This window comes from Myiozetetes cayanensis, unplaced genomic scaffold (assembly GCF_022539395.1).
Source record: "Myiozetetes cayanensis isolate MyiCay16 unplaced genomic scaffold, myiCay2020 scf6-25, whole genome shotgun sequence".
Lineage (NCBI taxonomy): Eukaryota > Metazoa > Chordata > Aves > Passeriformes > Tyrannidae > Myiozetetes > Myiozetetes cayanensis.
Window position 1 is genome coordinate 6,616,000 of NW_026087853.1, and position 14,312 is coordinate 6,630,311.

Consider the following 14,312-nt stretch of genomic DNA (forward strand, 5'->3'; position numbering starts at 1 on the left):
TCCGTGTCTGTGCTCTGCTGGAGTGGTGCATGTTGCAGTCTGTGGTTAGAGAAGGCAAGTTTGGTGCTTTTGTAACTTGCCAGCTGCAGTAAAGAGCACACAGTTGGGTTTAAAAGTAAGAAAAAAACCTACTGTTGATTCATTTCATTGATAAAATCCATGTGATTGTCATATGCGGGGAGAACTAAGTGGTAGTTTCAAACTTTCTGGAACCTATGTGGTACAGCACTTTGGTAAAGCAATTTAAAAATAAAGCCTTCTGTATTACTTCATATGTGCTGTTATGATTGAGCAGGGTAATTAGATAGCATATTGTTCACTAAACAAAACACTTCTGTGTGACATACTTGAATTATAGTGGTTATTAACTGACAAATCTCTATTATTCATCTTGCTGTATGCCTTAAAGATTGCTGGATCAGCAAGCTTAACAAATATCAATGGACAGTGCTGATTTAGGGGAAGAGTGACATTTAATTGCTCCTCTTTTATGACAGAAAACTCCTTGTGTGGTTTATTCTGCTGAAATTAAATGGTTAAAGTTTAGAGTTCATGGCTAATTTAAATGTCTGTGCTGCTGCTTCAGAATCCGAGGCACTTAATGTGAATGTAAAGTCTGTTTTTAAAACGTAAGCAAAACCTCTCAGTTTATTTCTTCATAATGTTGCCCTTCTGGATAAGTATGGGAAAACAGCTCTGGATTAGCACGAGGTTAGAAATAGCCTGATGTTGTTCGAGTCTTCAGCCAAATTCAGTGTCTTAGGGCTGCATTGTGCAGGCTCATAGAGGACAACCCTGGCCTTAATCTAATCACGTTAAGCAGATAAAAATGGGAGGCAGAACAAACAAACAACAGAAAAAGAAGAGCAGCTAAACTGAGGTGGGCGGTCTGGGAGCAGGAGTGAGATCTTTTGAGCTGAATTTATCAGCGCTGGGCTGCGCCAGCCCGTGCAGTTGTTTGGCTTTCGTTGCCATTCGGTGAGAGAGGATGGAGGTGGCCGGGAGGCTGAACACGGCGCTCGGCTGCGTCGCTGTGCGGAAGTTGTTTAATCTGAGTGAATGAAGGAGTGCCGTTTATCGCATTAAAACCTTTTCATGACTCATTAATAAACTTTCTCTTATCTAATTGCAGTGCTTTAGTAGGACGCAGTATTAACCTCAGCACGCTGTTAAAGAAAAATTAGATTTTTCTTGTCATGAAAAATGCAAAGTTACTCTTCAAGAAGCTTATAATTCCAGCAGCAAATGAGGCGTGAAATATATTGCCAAAAATATGGTGCCCAAAAACAGTGGCAGTAAATATTTTATCTTAGTGCTAATTAATAGCTTGAATTTTAAACTGAGCATTCTGAATTTTCACAGTAGTGAAATTAACCTAATGGTACAAGTGTAGCCTTTAGTGACATGTACAATTTCTGGCGGGTTCTGTCCTCAACTTGCACATTTCTGAAGGTGGAGGATGTTCATAGCTTTAGTAGTAAGCTGAAATTTCTTCCTGTGTTCATAGTGCCTTTTTATTTACTTGTAAAGTGATTTAGAACCTGAAGACCAAATAATAGCAAGCTTGTGGTTTCATTAACTGCGAGGAAAGGAGTTTAATGCAAGAGAAAAACCCACAATTATATTTTATTTCTTTTCCCCCTGCTCACTTGGTTTCTTAATTTGACTTTCCTCCAGCAGGAGCTTCTTAATTAATTAGATTTTCTATTAATGTAATCTAAAAAATGTAGTGGTTTAGCTTCTGTTGTTATTGATTTTCTTTTGTTTTTCAGCTCTCTTTTAGTGTAGCTAATGTGTACCTTTAATCAGGTGCATTTTCAGGCCCAAACTGGAAGGATAAACGCTCGTAACGTCCTATGAAGTTTAAAGTAGTAGATGTGATTTTAAAATTTAAAAAAAAAAAAAAATAATGCTCAGCTCTTGATAGAGCATTCTGATGAAGGAAGTGGTGGCTTTGCATGTAGTTGTACTTCTGTAGCCTTTTTAGGCTGTGCTTGAATTCTGGCAGTGATGGGAGCTGTGAGCCGTGTGCCCGTACAGCATCCGACTGCGGCAGCTGTCCCGAAGGCGTTGGGAACGGGGTCTTTTCAGGGGGTGCCTTTGCAGTTTGATGTTCCCTCTAGTGTTTGAGGACTGTAAATGCCGAGTCTAATCTTCCACAGGTTGCTGCAAAGTGACCAAACGCACTCTCTGGCAACTCCTTGGAAGCCACAAGGCAGGGGTTTATGTTGGGAAAGACAACTGGAGGGAATGTGGGGGCTTGACTTTAGTTTCAGTGGATGTAATTGCTGCATTATCAACTGACTTTGGCCATGTGCTCTGCTCTGGGTGACCTTTGGAGTCTGGGACCTGAATCTGAATGGCTTCTGTGTTATCACATCGCATTTCTACTTACCTCTATGGGCAGACCAAATGTGGAGCCTTTCAGAGCAGAATTTGATTTCGGTGCTGCTTAGATGGCTATCTCCCAAGCTATTTATTGGTTTCATCAACACAGTAAATTGTCTCAAGTCTCCTAAAGAAGTACTTACAGAGATTTCTATGGCTGATTAATCACAACAGTTTGCTAGATAAGAATAAAGACAAATGATTATTTAAACCTGCTTATGTACCATGACTCTTTCTTCCTTGATTGTGGTAGAGTGCCAGCTGATGAAGACAGAACGACCTAAACCAAACACATTTATCATTAGATGCCTCCAGTGGACCACAGTAATTGAAAGAACATTTCATGTGGAGACTCCAGAGGAGCGGTATGTTTCATTCATATTTAATGCATAAACTCCTTGCAAAAGCAGATGCAAGTCTTCAGCATTAATAGCAAGTCTTTTGCTGAAGCTCTTATTTATCAGATGATGTACGTCTGGACTGAAAAGCGACAAATGATTTTTGAGCGCCTCAGTTTTAGTGCGTGTTCCAGTATAAAAGGTACCCTAAAGGGGGGGTTTCAGAGAGTGGATTTTGAGCAGTTTGTAAATGAAGAGTTGCTAGTTTGGGTATCCAAAACGGACAGGTGCAGGTGTGTACCAGCACACAGGTAGTTATTTCTGGAAATGTAAGGTTCATTTCCCACTGGAAATGTTGTGGTATGTAAAATGAAGGGTTTCAGACCTGGGAGTTTCTGGAAGGATGAGCACAAGTGAAAGATTCAGGCAAAGTTGAGTTGTATCAAAATACTGACCTTTTAAAGTCTGTTTAGACACCTTGTTTTTAAAGGAAAAGTTAGTTGTATCATTGCTGATTGCTAATGTTTTATGCAAATTAGGTAATAAAGGTGATAGTTATCTGCTGCAGGTGCAGATTTCTGTTTCAGCTGTTAGGAAACAAAGCTAAGAGCTGCATCCTGTGCTCTCATCATTGGAGAATTGATCTCTTACCTCCAGAGAGAACAGTTTTCCAGCACAGCTATTCTACAACTACTGAGTATTTAAATATTTACTCGCTCTTCAGAAACTGAATTTAAATTATTCCAATGCCATTGCCCTAGGGAAATGGGTATTTTAAAACCCTGGTCCTCCCTAGATACGATACTGGCACATGTTTAGTTTAAAGATCAGTAAATTCTATCCAATATTATTTGCCTCTTCTTTTCATAGCCTTTGCATGCACTGATTTAAAGAAACTTCCTGATTATTGCTTTTAATTCTGTTACAATGATCAGAAGAAGGTGAAGTCAAATTAAAATCAAAGAAAAAGAAACTGGTCCTTGTTTTCTTTAGTAGCTTTGTGGTCAGTGACCCTAAAGGCAGTGAATAACAGTTTCCACTTGGAAGAAGATTGTATTTCAGTCTTGTTTTGTTCCCTCCTAGCCAATTAAGTCAGCTTTGTGACACTTCTGGGCTCACAGTGTTAGTCACCTCTGTTGTGTACTCTTGAGACATAAAAGCTGAGGGTGAAATTCTGGTCTCTCAGAAATCAAAGATATTCACTTCAGGAGGGCCAAGATCTCAACCAAGTCAGTAACAAACCTTAAAAGAGATAAGAAGGTAGATATGCCTTCAGCTTTCTCTGTGCCTTTAAAACCAATATGACTAGCAAATAAGGGAATGTGTTTGTGATGGTGGATGGAATAGTCTGTGCTGGGAGTATAGGGAGAATGTTGAGAATGTTTGGCATTACCTTGCTGCCCCAGACGGAGCTGGATGGATAGTGCATATTCAGGCAAAATCCAAAATAAAAGATGCACAAGGCAGGAAAGCTCTTATGTGGTGCAGTTTTTACTAGAATCTTGTGTTGGGCGCTTTTTCCCATGGATTTTGCTTCCTCTGGGGAATGATCTACCTCTTCCATCCATCACATGCTCAGATATGATTTTTTTAAAAAAGTAATTTCATAGAACAGTGGAAAATCAGACAGTGATGAGGATGGCACGGCTGCAGTGCAGATTGCGTGTAGAGTAGTTCAGCACTGGCTACAGCTGTCCCTGCTGTTGTAGCAAAGTATTTTACCTGGGCTGTCCTTGGGAAAAGAGTTTAACCAGTGCGTGGAAAACACCAACTAAACCACCACATCCTGCTCCCTACAGATACAAAAGACAGTAAAACATGGTAGGTTCAGATAGTCCACTGAATGTGCCTTCAGCCCCTGTGTGTCTTAAAGCCTGTCCTGAAACCCTGTAAGCCCTTACGAGTTGTATTCTTTATGTTCGATAAATTTGCAGTGAAATCAGGTGAAGGCCAAGAACTTTCACTTCAGTAGTTTCCAAAGGTGTGAAATTTCCCAAAGGACACCGGAGTGGAAGTGGCTCCATGGGAGTCGAAGGGGTCACTGTTAGAGCACCCATTTCTGAAACAGCTGTGGAAACTTTATTGTAGCCAAGACCTAAAATGAAATGTCACTGCTTTTGCTGACATTCTGCTAAAGTTTACACAGGAATTGCTGTACTGCTGTCATCATCTTTACAACACAGAAATAACCTAAGTTATTTCTAAGTATCCTCAGATTTAATACTTTCCCCAGAAACACCCTTGCCATTAAAATTTGGGATATGTGTGCGAAGAGGTGGCATAGTATCCACAGGAGTTGGATATGTGTTTCAGTGCACCATAGAAATGTAGAAGCTGTGTTTAATTGCTTTGTGCTTCATGGGAGCCTCATGCTTTTTGGTTTTGGCAAGTCTGTTTTTGTTATGTAAATCTCTATCACCAGGTCACATCAGCTGTTGACTGAATGCCTTTTAGAAGTTCTGTTGTGTGAAAAGCTTTGTATTACATCCAGACTGGGAGAACTTCAGTTGTCTTTTGTTTCTACTACTATTAATAAAGATATTTGTTGAAAGTGGTCTTAAAAATGCATTTTTACAGTGCTTGAAAATGCACATAATTCACTGCATCTGCCATTGATTCATCAGAGAGCATTAGTTGCTCGGTATTCCTTGGTGATCTTTGCAATGGCAGATGGTAAAGTCACAAGTAATGAATGTCTTTGCCTATATTTTGCCAGGGAAGAATGGACAAAAGCCATCCAAACAGTAGCAGACAGCCTCAAGAAACAAGAGGAAGAGATGATGGATTTTAGATCCGGCTCTCCCAGTGATAATTCAGGTGCCGAAGAAATGGAAGTTTCTATGACAAAGCCAAAACACAAAGTGGTAAGTGGGCATAGCAGGAATAACTTTTTTAGGTCTTCTTGAACGTAGACAAGAAATAGCCATCAAGCCACATCTGTTCCCATAACAATTACACAGTTGGTAGTAGATGCAGCTTCTGGAGGAAACAATTGTCTGAGCTGAGCAGGTACCAGGCAGAGCCTGTCTGGGTCCACCAGAGTTCTGAGTTCAGATTCCTTACAGGATGGCTTTCAAGGCCAGCTCATATCTGGGTTTGGTTTTCCTGTTTTCTTGTTGTACAGGGCCTGAAATCATAGCTCCTACTAGACCACATGACTCTGTAAATGCTTTGCAGGCGAGTGCAAAGGTATTCCAGTGGATTTGCAGGATTTAGGGTGGATCCAGTGGATTTAATTGCTCCAGATTAAGGGTTTAGGCTGACCCCCCGCAGCCACTGCAGTGTCTGTCTGTAGTGTTCCTAGAGCTTGGGTTTATGCATCAGGCACAACATAGTCTGAATGCACAGGACCAGTTAAGCAGTGGCCTTCACTGAAAGGAGTGTGTACCAGAGGAGATCTTTGCCCTGTGGATCCCTTTTAGATGTGTCTTATCCTTGGCTGAACAGATCTTGTCCTTGCTGGGCAACTCTTCATAGAAATGCAATGAGAAATATTGGTCAAACATTGGTCAAATGTACGTGTTCTTCTGAAACAGTGACTGTCTCTCCCTGGGTATGTTAGTAAGGGTGATAATTGAAGTAGTGATATCAACTGTACTGAACAGTTAGCAGGAAGTCTCCTGAGCCAGTTCTAGGGAAGACTATTGAGGAAGTTTGCTGTTTAAAGTATCTTAATTTTTTTCCCCAGCTGAGGCGTGGGTTGTGTAAGTCTGATTGTTGCCCTATTGGCAACATAGCTAATCTCTGAGGCAGTTATTTGTCCTGTGGTTTTGGTGCTGTTCAGTGAAGCTCAGTGAAGCTCAAAAAAGCACCCTCCTAGAGATGTGGGGAACATCAGAAAAAAGGTGTGAGTTTAATCCCTGGAATCGGAGCAGCATGTGCCTTTTAATGAGTGTCTGCACTGACAAAGAGGTCAAAATGTCTGGATTAGTAATAATATGTTGAGTGTTACTTGCACAGTTGAGTGTTGTCATGCAAAAGAGCGTTCAGTTAATTGAAAGCTTATGGTTTTCCCTAAATAGTTTGATTGATTATCTTTGGGAGTGCACTGGCATTCATTTTTATGGAAGAATCATTTCTGCTCCTGAATTCTGCAAAACAAAAGGATTAACGAAAAGACACATGTGTAACATATGCGATGCATTCTCACGTGAATGAGCAATTCTGCTCTGAGAATAATATACTTCTTGTTAGTTCATGTAATTCAGTTCTTTTTTGTCTGTATCATTAACAGACCATGAATGAATTTGAATACCTTAAACTACTGGGAAAAGGCACTTTTGGAAAGGTTATTTTAGTTAAAGAAAAAGCAACTGGACGGTATTACGCTATGAAAATTCTGAAGAAGGAAGTTATTGTAGCAAAGGTGAGTAGATGGGAAATCTGGGGATGTGGTTTGCCCTTGATACAGCCTTTGGTGAAGTCATGCAGAGGATTCTCAGAGTACTTGTAAATAATTGCTCTGTTAGTGTTTTACATGGAGCCCAGATCTGGGGAACTGCTTTGCTGATTTCCTTCTGCTTGTGTTTCAGGATGAAGTAGCGCACACGCTGACAGAAAACCGTGTTCTACAGAACTCTCGGCATCCATTCCTAACAGTAAGCATTTCTGCCTCTGCTGAGTGTTACTTGACATCATGACAAGCAAGGCTTTCCCTGTTGTGTGGTTATTTTTTTTTTTTTTACTTATATAATGCATCTGAGATCTGTGTTTTCAGAGTGATTGTGTATTTTTGTACCCTTTTTAGGGAGCACAAATTGAAATACATGAAGTTTTCTGATTCGTGCAGATCAGGCCCTCAGTGCCTCTTGAAGACAGTGTTTCAGGGTGTGGTTTGACTTTACAGCTCACCCATTTAATGACTTGCTGTCTCTGAGAGAAGTATCTGCTTCCCTTGTCCTCCAAGTGCTTGGTCTTCTCTTTGTAGAAGAGATCAGGGTGACCCTGATCTTGTGGCAAACAAGGTCAGGAAGATACAGTGGGGGAAAAACCCTTTAATTTTCTCTTTGTTGGTTTTTTTAAGCTCCCATAAACTGTGGAATCAGAACACTGGTAATGGCAGCCAAAGGGTAGTGATGGGAGCATGTGGAATGGGGCAGGGAAGAGCAGGACCATGCTTTAACTGCTGCTTTCCTTTTGGATTGGCTTAGCTGCATAATCAAACCATACTCTCAGTTTAGACTTTCAGTGCCAACAATCTCTCTGTGCTGAGTTCAGATATGAGAGTTTCATCTCAAGATTTTGTTTCTAATATTTATTAAAAGTTGTCTCTGAATTGTTTACAACTGCTTAAACCCTCCAAGAGACTGTATAGGATCTTGGTTGTTTCCTTTGGCCAGGTACAAGGGCTTAACTGTAATTAAGCCCTGATAAGTGTGACCTCTGGAAGTACATATTGGCTGTATTGAGTGTAATCATGAATGTCTAAAATCTGATCCTCCCTTTCTCTGCAGTAATATGAGTAGTTTAAAAATGTCATCCCTAGTAATGAAGACAGTGATACCACATGTGATATTTTCTCCTTAATGCTTTCATAAACTCAAATACCCAAGATCTCTTGAAGTCAGCTATGAGACTGGGTTTAGGTTGGTTATTAGGAAAATTAATAACCTAGGGGGTTATTAATAACCAGGGGGTGGTTGTGCACTGGAGCAGGCTCCCCAGGGAAGTGGTCACAGCACCAAAGCCTGACAGAGTTCAAGGAGTGTTTGGACAATGCTCTCAGGCACATGGTGAGACTCCTGGCGTTGTCCTGTGCAGGGCTAGGAGTTGGACTCTGATCCTTGTGGACCTTTCCAGCTCAGGGTATTCTGTGATGCTGTGGGTTATGACCAAAAATCTCAAGACTACGGCCAGCAAGTTGATGTTACTCTTGCCACGGGAACACATGTGACAGGACTATACAAAGGCATCTTGTGACACTCCATCACACCCTCCATCCAGTCTGTTTTTGCAAATTGCTCACAAATTGGTATCGGCAGTGTTGCTCAATCCTCTGGCAGACTGTCAGCAGGGAGCAGTTGTGGGCAGCAGGGAAGAGAGCAGGGGGCTGGTGTGTGTAAATATACACGTGTTTCATGTAAGAGGACCTGTAGCTGGTGCAGTGAAACACAGTGCTCCGGGCTTTGGTTGGGGCCTCTTGTCTGTGAGGTGGAGCCTGTGGGAACCTGTGGCCTGAGGAGGAAACTTCACAGCCACTGTTTGTACATTTTGTGTCACTGCTAATGAGCCAGGACTTTGTTTCACAGCTTTATAGGTGCTGATAGCTTCTGCAAGGGATTGATTTAATGTTCAATTAAATTTATTTAATGAAATTAATTGGCAGTGAATCAGTCCTCAGATGCAAGAGGAAAGTGTAGGTATGATATAAAACTCAAGGACAAAAAGTTCACTGAAACAGAAAATTTCATGTGTGTTTCTGAAAATCTATTAAAAATGCTTTTATAATTGTCACTGTGATCTGTCTTCTAAGTCTTGGTTTAAATCTGTTTCAGGCTTTAAAGTATTCCTTTCAGACACATGATCGCTTGTGTTTTGTTATGGAGTATGCTAATGGAGGAGAGGTAAGGGAAATATAATAATGTTTAATACTTTAGGATTTTCCTGTACTATTACTAATTCTGCTTGACATTATTTAGCTGAGGTCCATGTTTGCAATTCTAATTAATCCAAGTTGTCCCATTTAAACAGAGCTGCTTGCAGGTTTAACTAATATTAAAAATTAAGACTCTTAATTTTCTCAACTCCATTTTTAGAACGTAGAGGTTTTGGGCGTAGGTTCCTACTTTACATGACAGCAGTATATTGTAATCTGACATTTAGAAGTTCAAGAAGGCAAGGTTGCTTTCTAGTTTTTCTTCAGACAAGTTTTAACACTTTTTAATGAATATTGTGAGCATATGTTACTTTGGAGGGAGAAGTAGAAACTGCTAACTACTGTTACAGTCAAGAAGGAAAAGTGAGAATATTAACATTTCTCTGAAGCATGCTGTAGTTTTAATATGTAATTGTAGTTCAGTCAAAAACAGTTTCTATAATTTTCTGAACATACAAGACTGCAGCACACGAACTGGTTATCAGTGTGCATCTGTGAATAGGAGATGCAATTGTCTAATCATTTTATTTATGGTGCTTTTTAACACATTTGGGAACATGGCTGGGTGAAGAAGGGGAAGGGGTTTTCTCTTAGGTAATAGCACATTCCAAACAGGATGTCCTGCAAAGTGCAAGGCATAACTCAGAAACATTTAAAGTTAAAGAAATTACTGTTCTTGCAGTTGTTTTTCCATCTGTCAAGAGAGCGTGTCTTTTCTGAAGACCGAGCTCGGTTCTATGGAGCCGAGATTGTTTCAGCGCTGGATTACCTGCATTCAGAGAAGAATGTGGTTTATAGAGATCTGAAGGTATGTAGAGAAATAATTTCATAGGGTTTGGAGGTTTGGCTTTTTTTTGTTGTTAACAAAGGCAAATGAGGCTGCACTATTAGGAAATGCTTTCCTGACTGAACTTTATCCTCACTGTTGTTGCAGCTGTTGGGCGTGACTTTATAGGATGTCTATGCACTTTCATAGCCCAAGAAGCTGTATGAGGCATTTATTGAGACCCTGGGGCAGCATCTCACAAAACAGGAAGGGGTACTGGGCTACTTGGGTTTCATTTTCACTTGCCTGCTTATGTTCTAAGAGCAAGTTTGCTGGTGCTCCTGCACAGTGGAACATAATCCTGGCCTTATCAGATAGATGCAGATTCACACTGTGTGAATGTTGCTCTTCCTCGCAGTGTGCTCACAGCACTGTCTTCATAGCACCTGCTTCCAGTTAGAAAACTGCCTCAGCTTCATGTTACTTATTTGTTTGGTGAGCACAGAAGGGGAAAAAAGACCTGAACCAAAGAAGGTATCTCAGGGCAAACAAACTTGAGAAATTCTTGAGAAAGCTGTAACAGTAGCGTTTTCTTTTTTCCTGAGAAGATTTTTCAGGAGAGTGTGAGTGTACACTGGTAGTTTATTTAGGAGCAATCTAGAATGAACATTCTGTGTTATGTCTTCAGGCTATGTCAAAGTAATTTGGGGATTTCTGCTGGGATTTTGTCTCCCATATCACCGTGATTCATTTGAAAATGCACTTTATTTGTACACAGTGGAAACCTGATACCTGGGTGGCTTTCTCAAAAATTAGTGGCCCAAGCTAAGATGAATACCATGTGCTGAGTAAATGCATATAGTGATTCTCATTTAAAGGGTCTCTTTGGAAGTGGTTCCTTAGCCTTTGAAATGATTTCTGTTTTATTTGCTATTATATAACTGGTACAGATTATTTCATAAAATCACAGCAAAAGCAGGGATGAAGTTGTGTGAGGAGGGAATACTTAATATATATTCAAATAACTGGTGTTCTGTTGGGGATAATATTGTCGAAGCATAAATATAATGTCTGTGCTTTGCATTCTTTCTGTTTATATCATTGGTTACCCAAGACTGCAAATTAGTTGCCTAATGTTCCCTAAAGAACTAAGGAAAGTATTACAAATGTATATTTACATTCTACATGCTTTGGCAGCTACTGTTTTTCTGACCCTAGTGAGAATGAGGTTCAAAGCTGATCTGCAGAAATTCATGTCTTTCACTGACCTGCTCAGGAGCAGTGCATGTTATATGTAATCATGTCTTTAATTTGGATTTTTTTCCCCAGCTGGAAAATCTTATGCTGGATAAAGATGGACACATAAAAATAACAGACTTTGGACTATGTAAAGAAGGCATCAAGGATGGAGCAACAATGAAGACTTTCTGTGGCACTCCAGAGTATCTTGCGCCGGAGGTATGTTTGTGTTGGCTGTTGTGTTAAATTACCTTCTCATATGCTGTCCATGATAGCAGTAAGAATACAGAATAATTCCTGTGCCATCATGTGTTCATGCACTGACTGCTGTGACACGTACTGAAACTCCTTTTTTCATCATGATCTGGAATGTATCTTTAGCATAACGATATGTGATAATTTTTCATCAGGGTAGTATCTTCCATCCACTTTAGGGAGTATTTACATTTTACTGGAACAGTGCTGGTTTCTTGTATGTAATTTAATATGTAGTATGTAATTTAAAAGAAAATCTTTAAAATCGCTTCAAATATATACTAGATTACTTGTTTTGCAGTATGGTGTGTGTTGTCCTATTTGAAAGCTATCAACAGGACTTTGCTTAAGAAGTAAAGGTATTGTCCAATTCTTTTACTCTTTGAGGACAGTATAAGGTCACATGTTTTCAAAAAAAGAACAGACCAAGCTTTTTCTGCAGTATTTAACATGGTATGCATTAAAAGTGCCAACTGTTTTATGACTATATGAGATATTTCTCAGTGTTAATTTGAATGTTCCAATTTCAGAGGAATTAAATCCAGGCAGGGGATCTCAGTCCCCAAATGGTATGTTTGGGGGATTTTTTTTTTGTGTGTGTGTGTGTGTGTGTGTAAATGTAAATACATTCTTGCAGCTTTCCTCCTGGAAACACTCGAGAGTTGTGCAACACAGGTGGTGTTATAGCTGCGAGTTAGTTACGGGCAGATCAAAAGTGGAGCTGTGTTATAGAGGATACATGTACACATGGTGGTTCACAGGCAGACGCTGGTTTCTCTGCCCACGCTCTGAGCTGTCTGGAAGCAGACTCCCTGCATTAGTGGGGCACAGAGGCTGAGCTAACGTGGTGTGCCTTGCACAAGGGCTGCTTCCCTTGCAGTGGGGGCTTTGCAACCCATGATGTTTAGATTTCCATCCAGCTCAGAGAGCACAGAAGCAAGTCTTGGACCGCTGGCAGATTATATATTGTTGATGACACAGTCAGGATGTAGCCTTCCCTGAGCTGGGAGACTTGGGCATTGCAAACCTGCCTTGAGTTGCAGTATGCAGGAGTACAGAGTATGGAAAACCAAAGTGGAGGAGGAATATTTCTGCTGAGAGCTGGTGTCTCTGCTGATCAGTGCTTTTGTGCTCTCTGCCTGCATACTGGTGGCAGTGTGCTCTTGGGGCTCGTTTGGTTTCTGTTGTTTTTTTAACTCCCAGCTGCTTTCAAGGGCCTCCAGTCTCTTTGTAATAATGAAGAACGTGGGCACCTGTCGAAGTAGCTTGCGGCAAGGAGGTGGAGCCAATCTCATGATAACTGCCAGCTTTTCCATGGATCACCCGAAGTCTTCAGTGAATCTAAATTGGGGTCCATGCACCACAGTTTGAGGTCTACTGATGCACAGAGTAATTAACAGCATGATGCAGTGTTTATTATTCATAAACATGGCTTTTATTTTAGCTTCCCTCAAAAAATCAATTGCCAAACTTCAGTTTCTCATCGAGGGTTTTTTGAGGAGGCTAAAAATATTTATTATTTTGGTTTTGTTTTTTCCTGACTTGGAATGTGGGAATTCCCTGTGCAGGCATTTTGTTGTTCTCTTACGTTATTTGCTATTATTTTTCTTTTTAATATTTATGATGAGTTGGCCCATCCAAAAACCCCGAAGGACAAATCCTTTTGATTAACCCAGGTCTCTCCCTTACTTGCAAACCCCATCTGTGAGTTGGAGTGTTAAATTCTGGAGGCTTTTGTCATCTGGTTGATAGCATGCAAAAAATCTGGAAATTGTGCGCGAGCGATATTCCATGCGTTTGAGGTCAGACATCCTTAAAAGCGGGGGTCTTGATCCTCTTGTCCGCATTTGTAACTCGAGTCCAGCACAGCAGCGTGTCTGTACAGTTGTTGCATCGTTGTTTTTAGGTTCATACTGGAATCTCATGCATGGATGACAGTGACTGAACCGTGTCAACTTTGATGTGTCAGATGCATCAATGGCTGTGATGTTTACAGCTGTTCTGTCTTGTCTTTCAAATTCAGTCTCACAGCAGTCCAGAGCTGCTCATCAGGAAATGATGATCCTTTAATTTAAGTGAAATGACCTTGCTACTTCACTGCTCCCCAGCTATCCGGTGTGTTGCAATAAATTGTGGATGAGTGCAATATCTTTTTTGTTACGGTGTATTTTTGATACACCGTTGCTCTCTTTTATGCAGTCACTGATATGAGCGTATGCTCATTGCGATAAAGAACTTTGAAGAAATAAGCATTTCATATTCTTTTTAGAATTAATGCAGGTGAAGGGAAGCGTTGCAGTTAGTAATGTAGCTTATAATACAGAGTATTAATGCACTTACTAAAGTAACATTTGAAGTGTTTACTGCATTTCGAAAGCACCTGTGGCATTTATTAAGTGCACAACAAAGGCCCTTGTGGTTTTCTTTCTCTTTCAGTCTCTCTTATTGCATCTCTGGTGTGGCAGTTTAAAAAATAAAAATTGGAGGCCCTGTGACTGTTTTATTTTAGGCAAGCCAAGTGTAGGGGAGTGCGAACAGGAAACGCTTATTGAACGGGGGTGACTCAGAGAGCGGTAACTGCGTTGTCACACAATATCTCCTGCGAGCCGAAGGGCTGCCGTGCCTCGGGAAGGACAGGGCTGGCTCCTGGAATCCTGTCCGGCCGGCAGCTGTGTCGGCCGTATACATATACGGGGCAGCTGCACAGCCAGCTGTCGTTTGGTGTGAATCA

The 14,312-nt window shown here is 40.7% G+C and overlaps 1 protein-coding gene across 5 annotated transcripts in view; it reads left to right on the forward strand.

Moving 5' to 3' along the window:
* Window positions 1-14,312, forward strand: part of AKT1 (AKT serine/threonine kinase 1) — a 74,766-nt gene that overhangs the window by 43,296 nt on the left and 17,158 nt on the right. For all 5 annotated transcript variants that reach the window (XM_050336867.1, XM_050336863.1, XM_050336865.1 and 2 more), the window contains exons 4-10: window positions 2,642-2,753; window positions 5,443-5,590; window positions 6,961-7,092; window positions 7,259-7,324; window positions 9,221-9,289; window positions 10,004-10,129; window positions 11,417-11,545. In XM_050336867.1, the coding sequence (XP_050192824.1) occupies window positions 2,642-2,753; window positions 5,443-5,590; window positions 6,961-7,092; window positions 7,259-7,324; window positions 9,221-9,289; window positions 10,004-10,129; window positions 11,417-11,545 (782 nt within the window). The remainder of the gene's footprint in view (window positions 1-2,641; window positions 2,754-5,442; window positions 5,591-6,960; window positions 7,093-7,258; window positions 7,325-9,220; window positions 9,290-10,003; window positions 10,130-11,416; window positions 11,546-14,312) is intronic.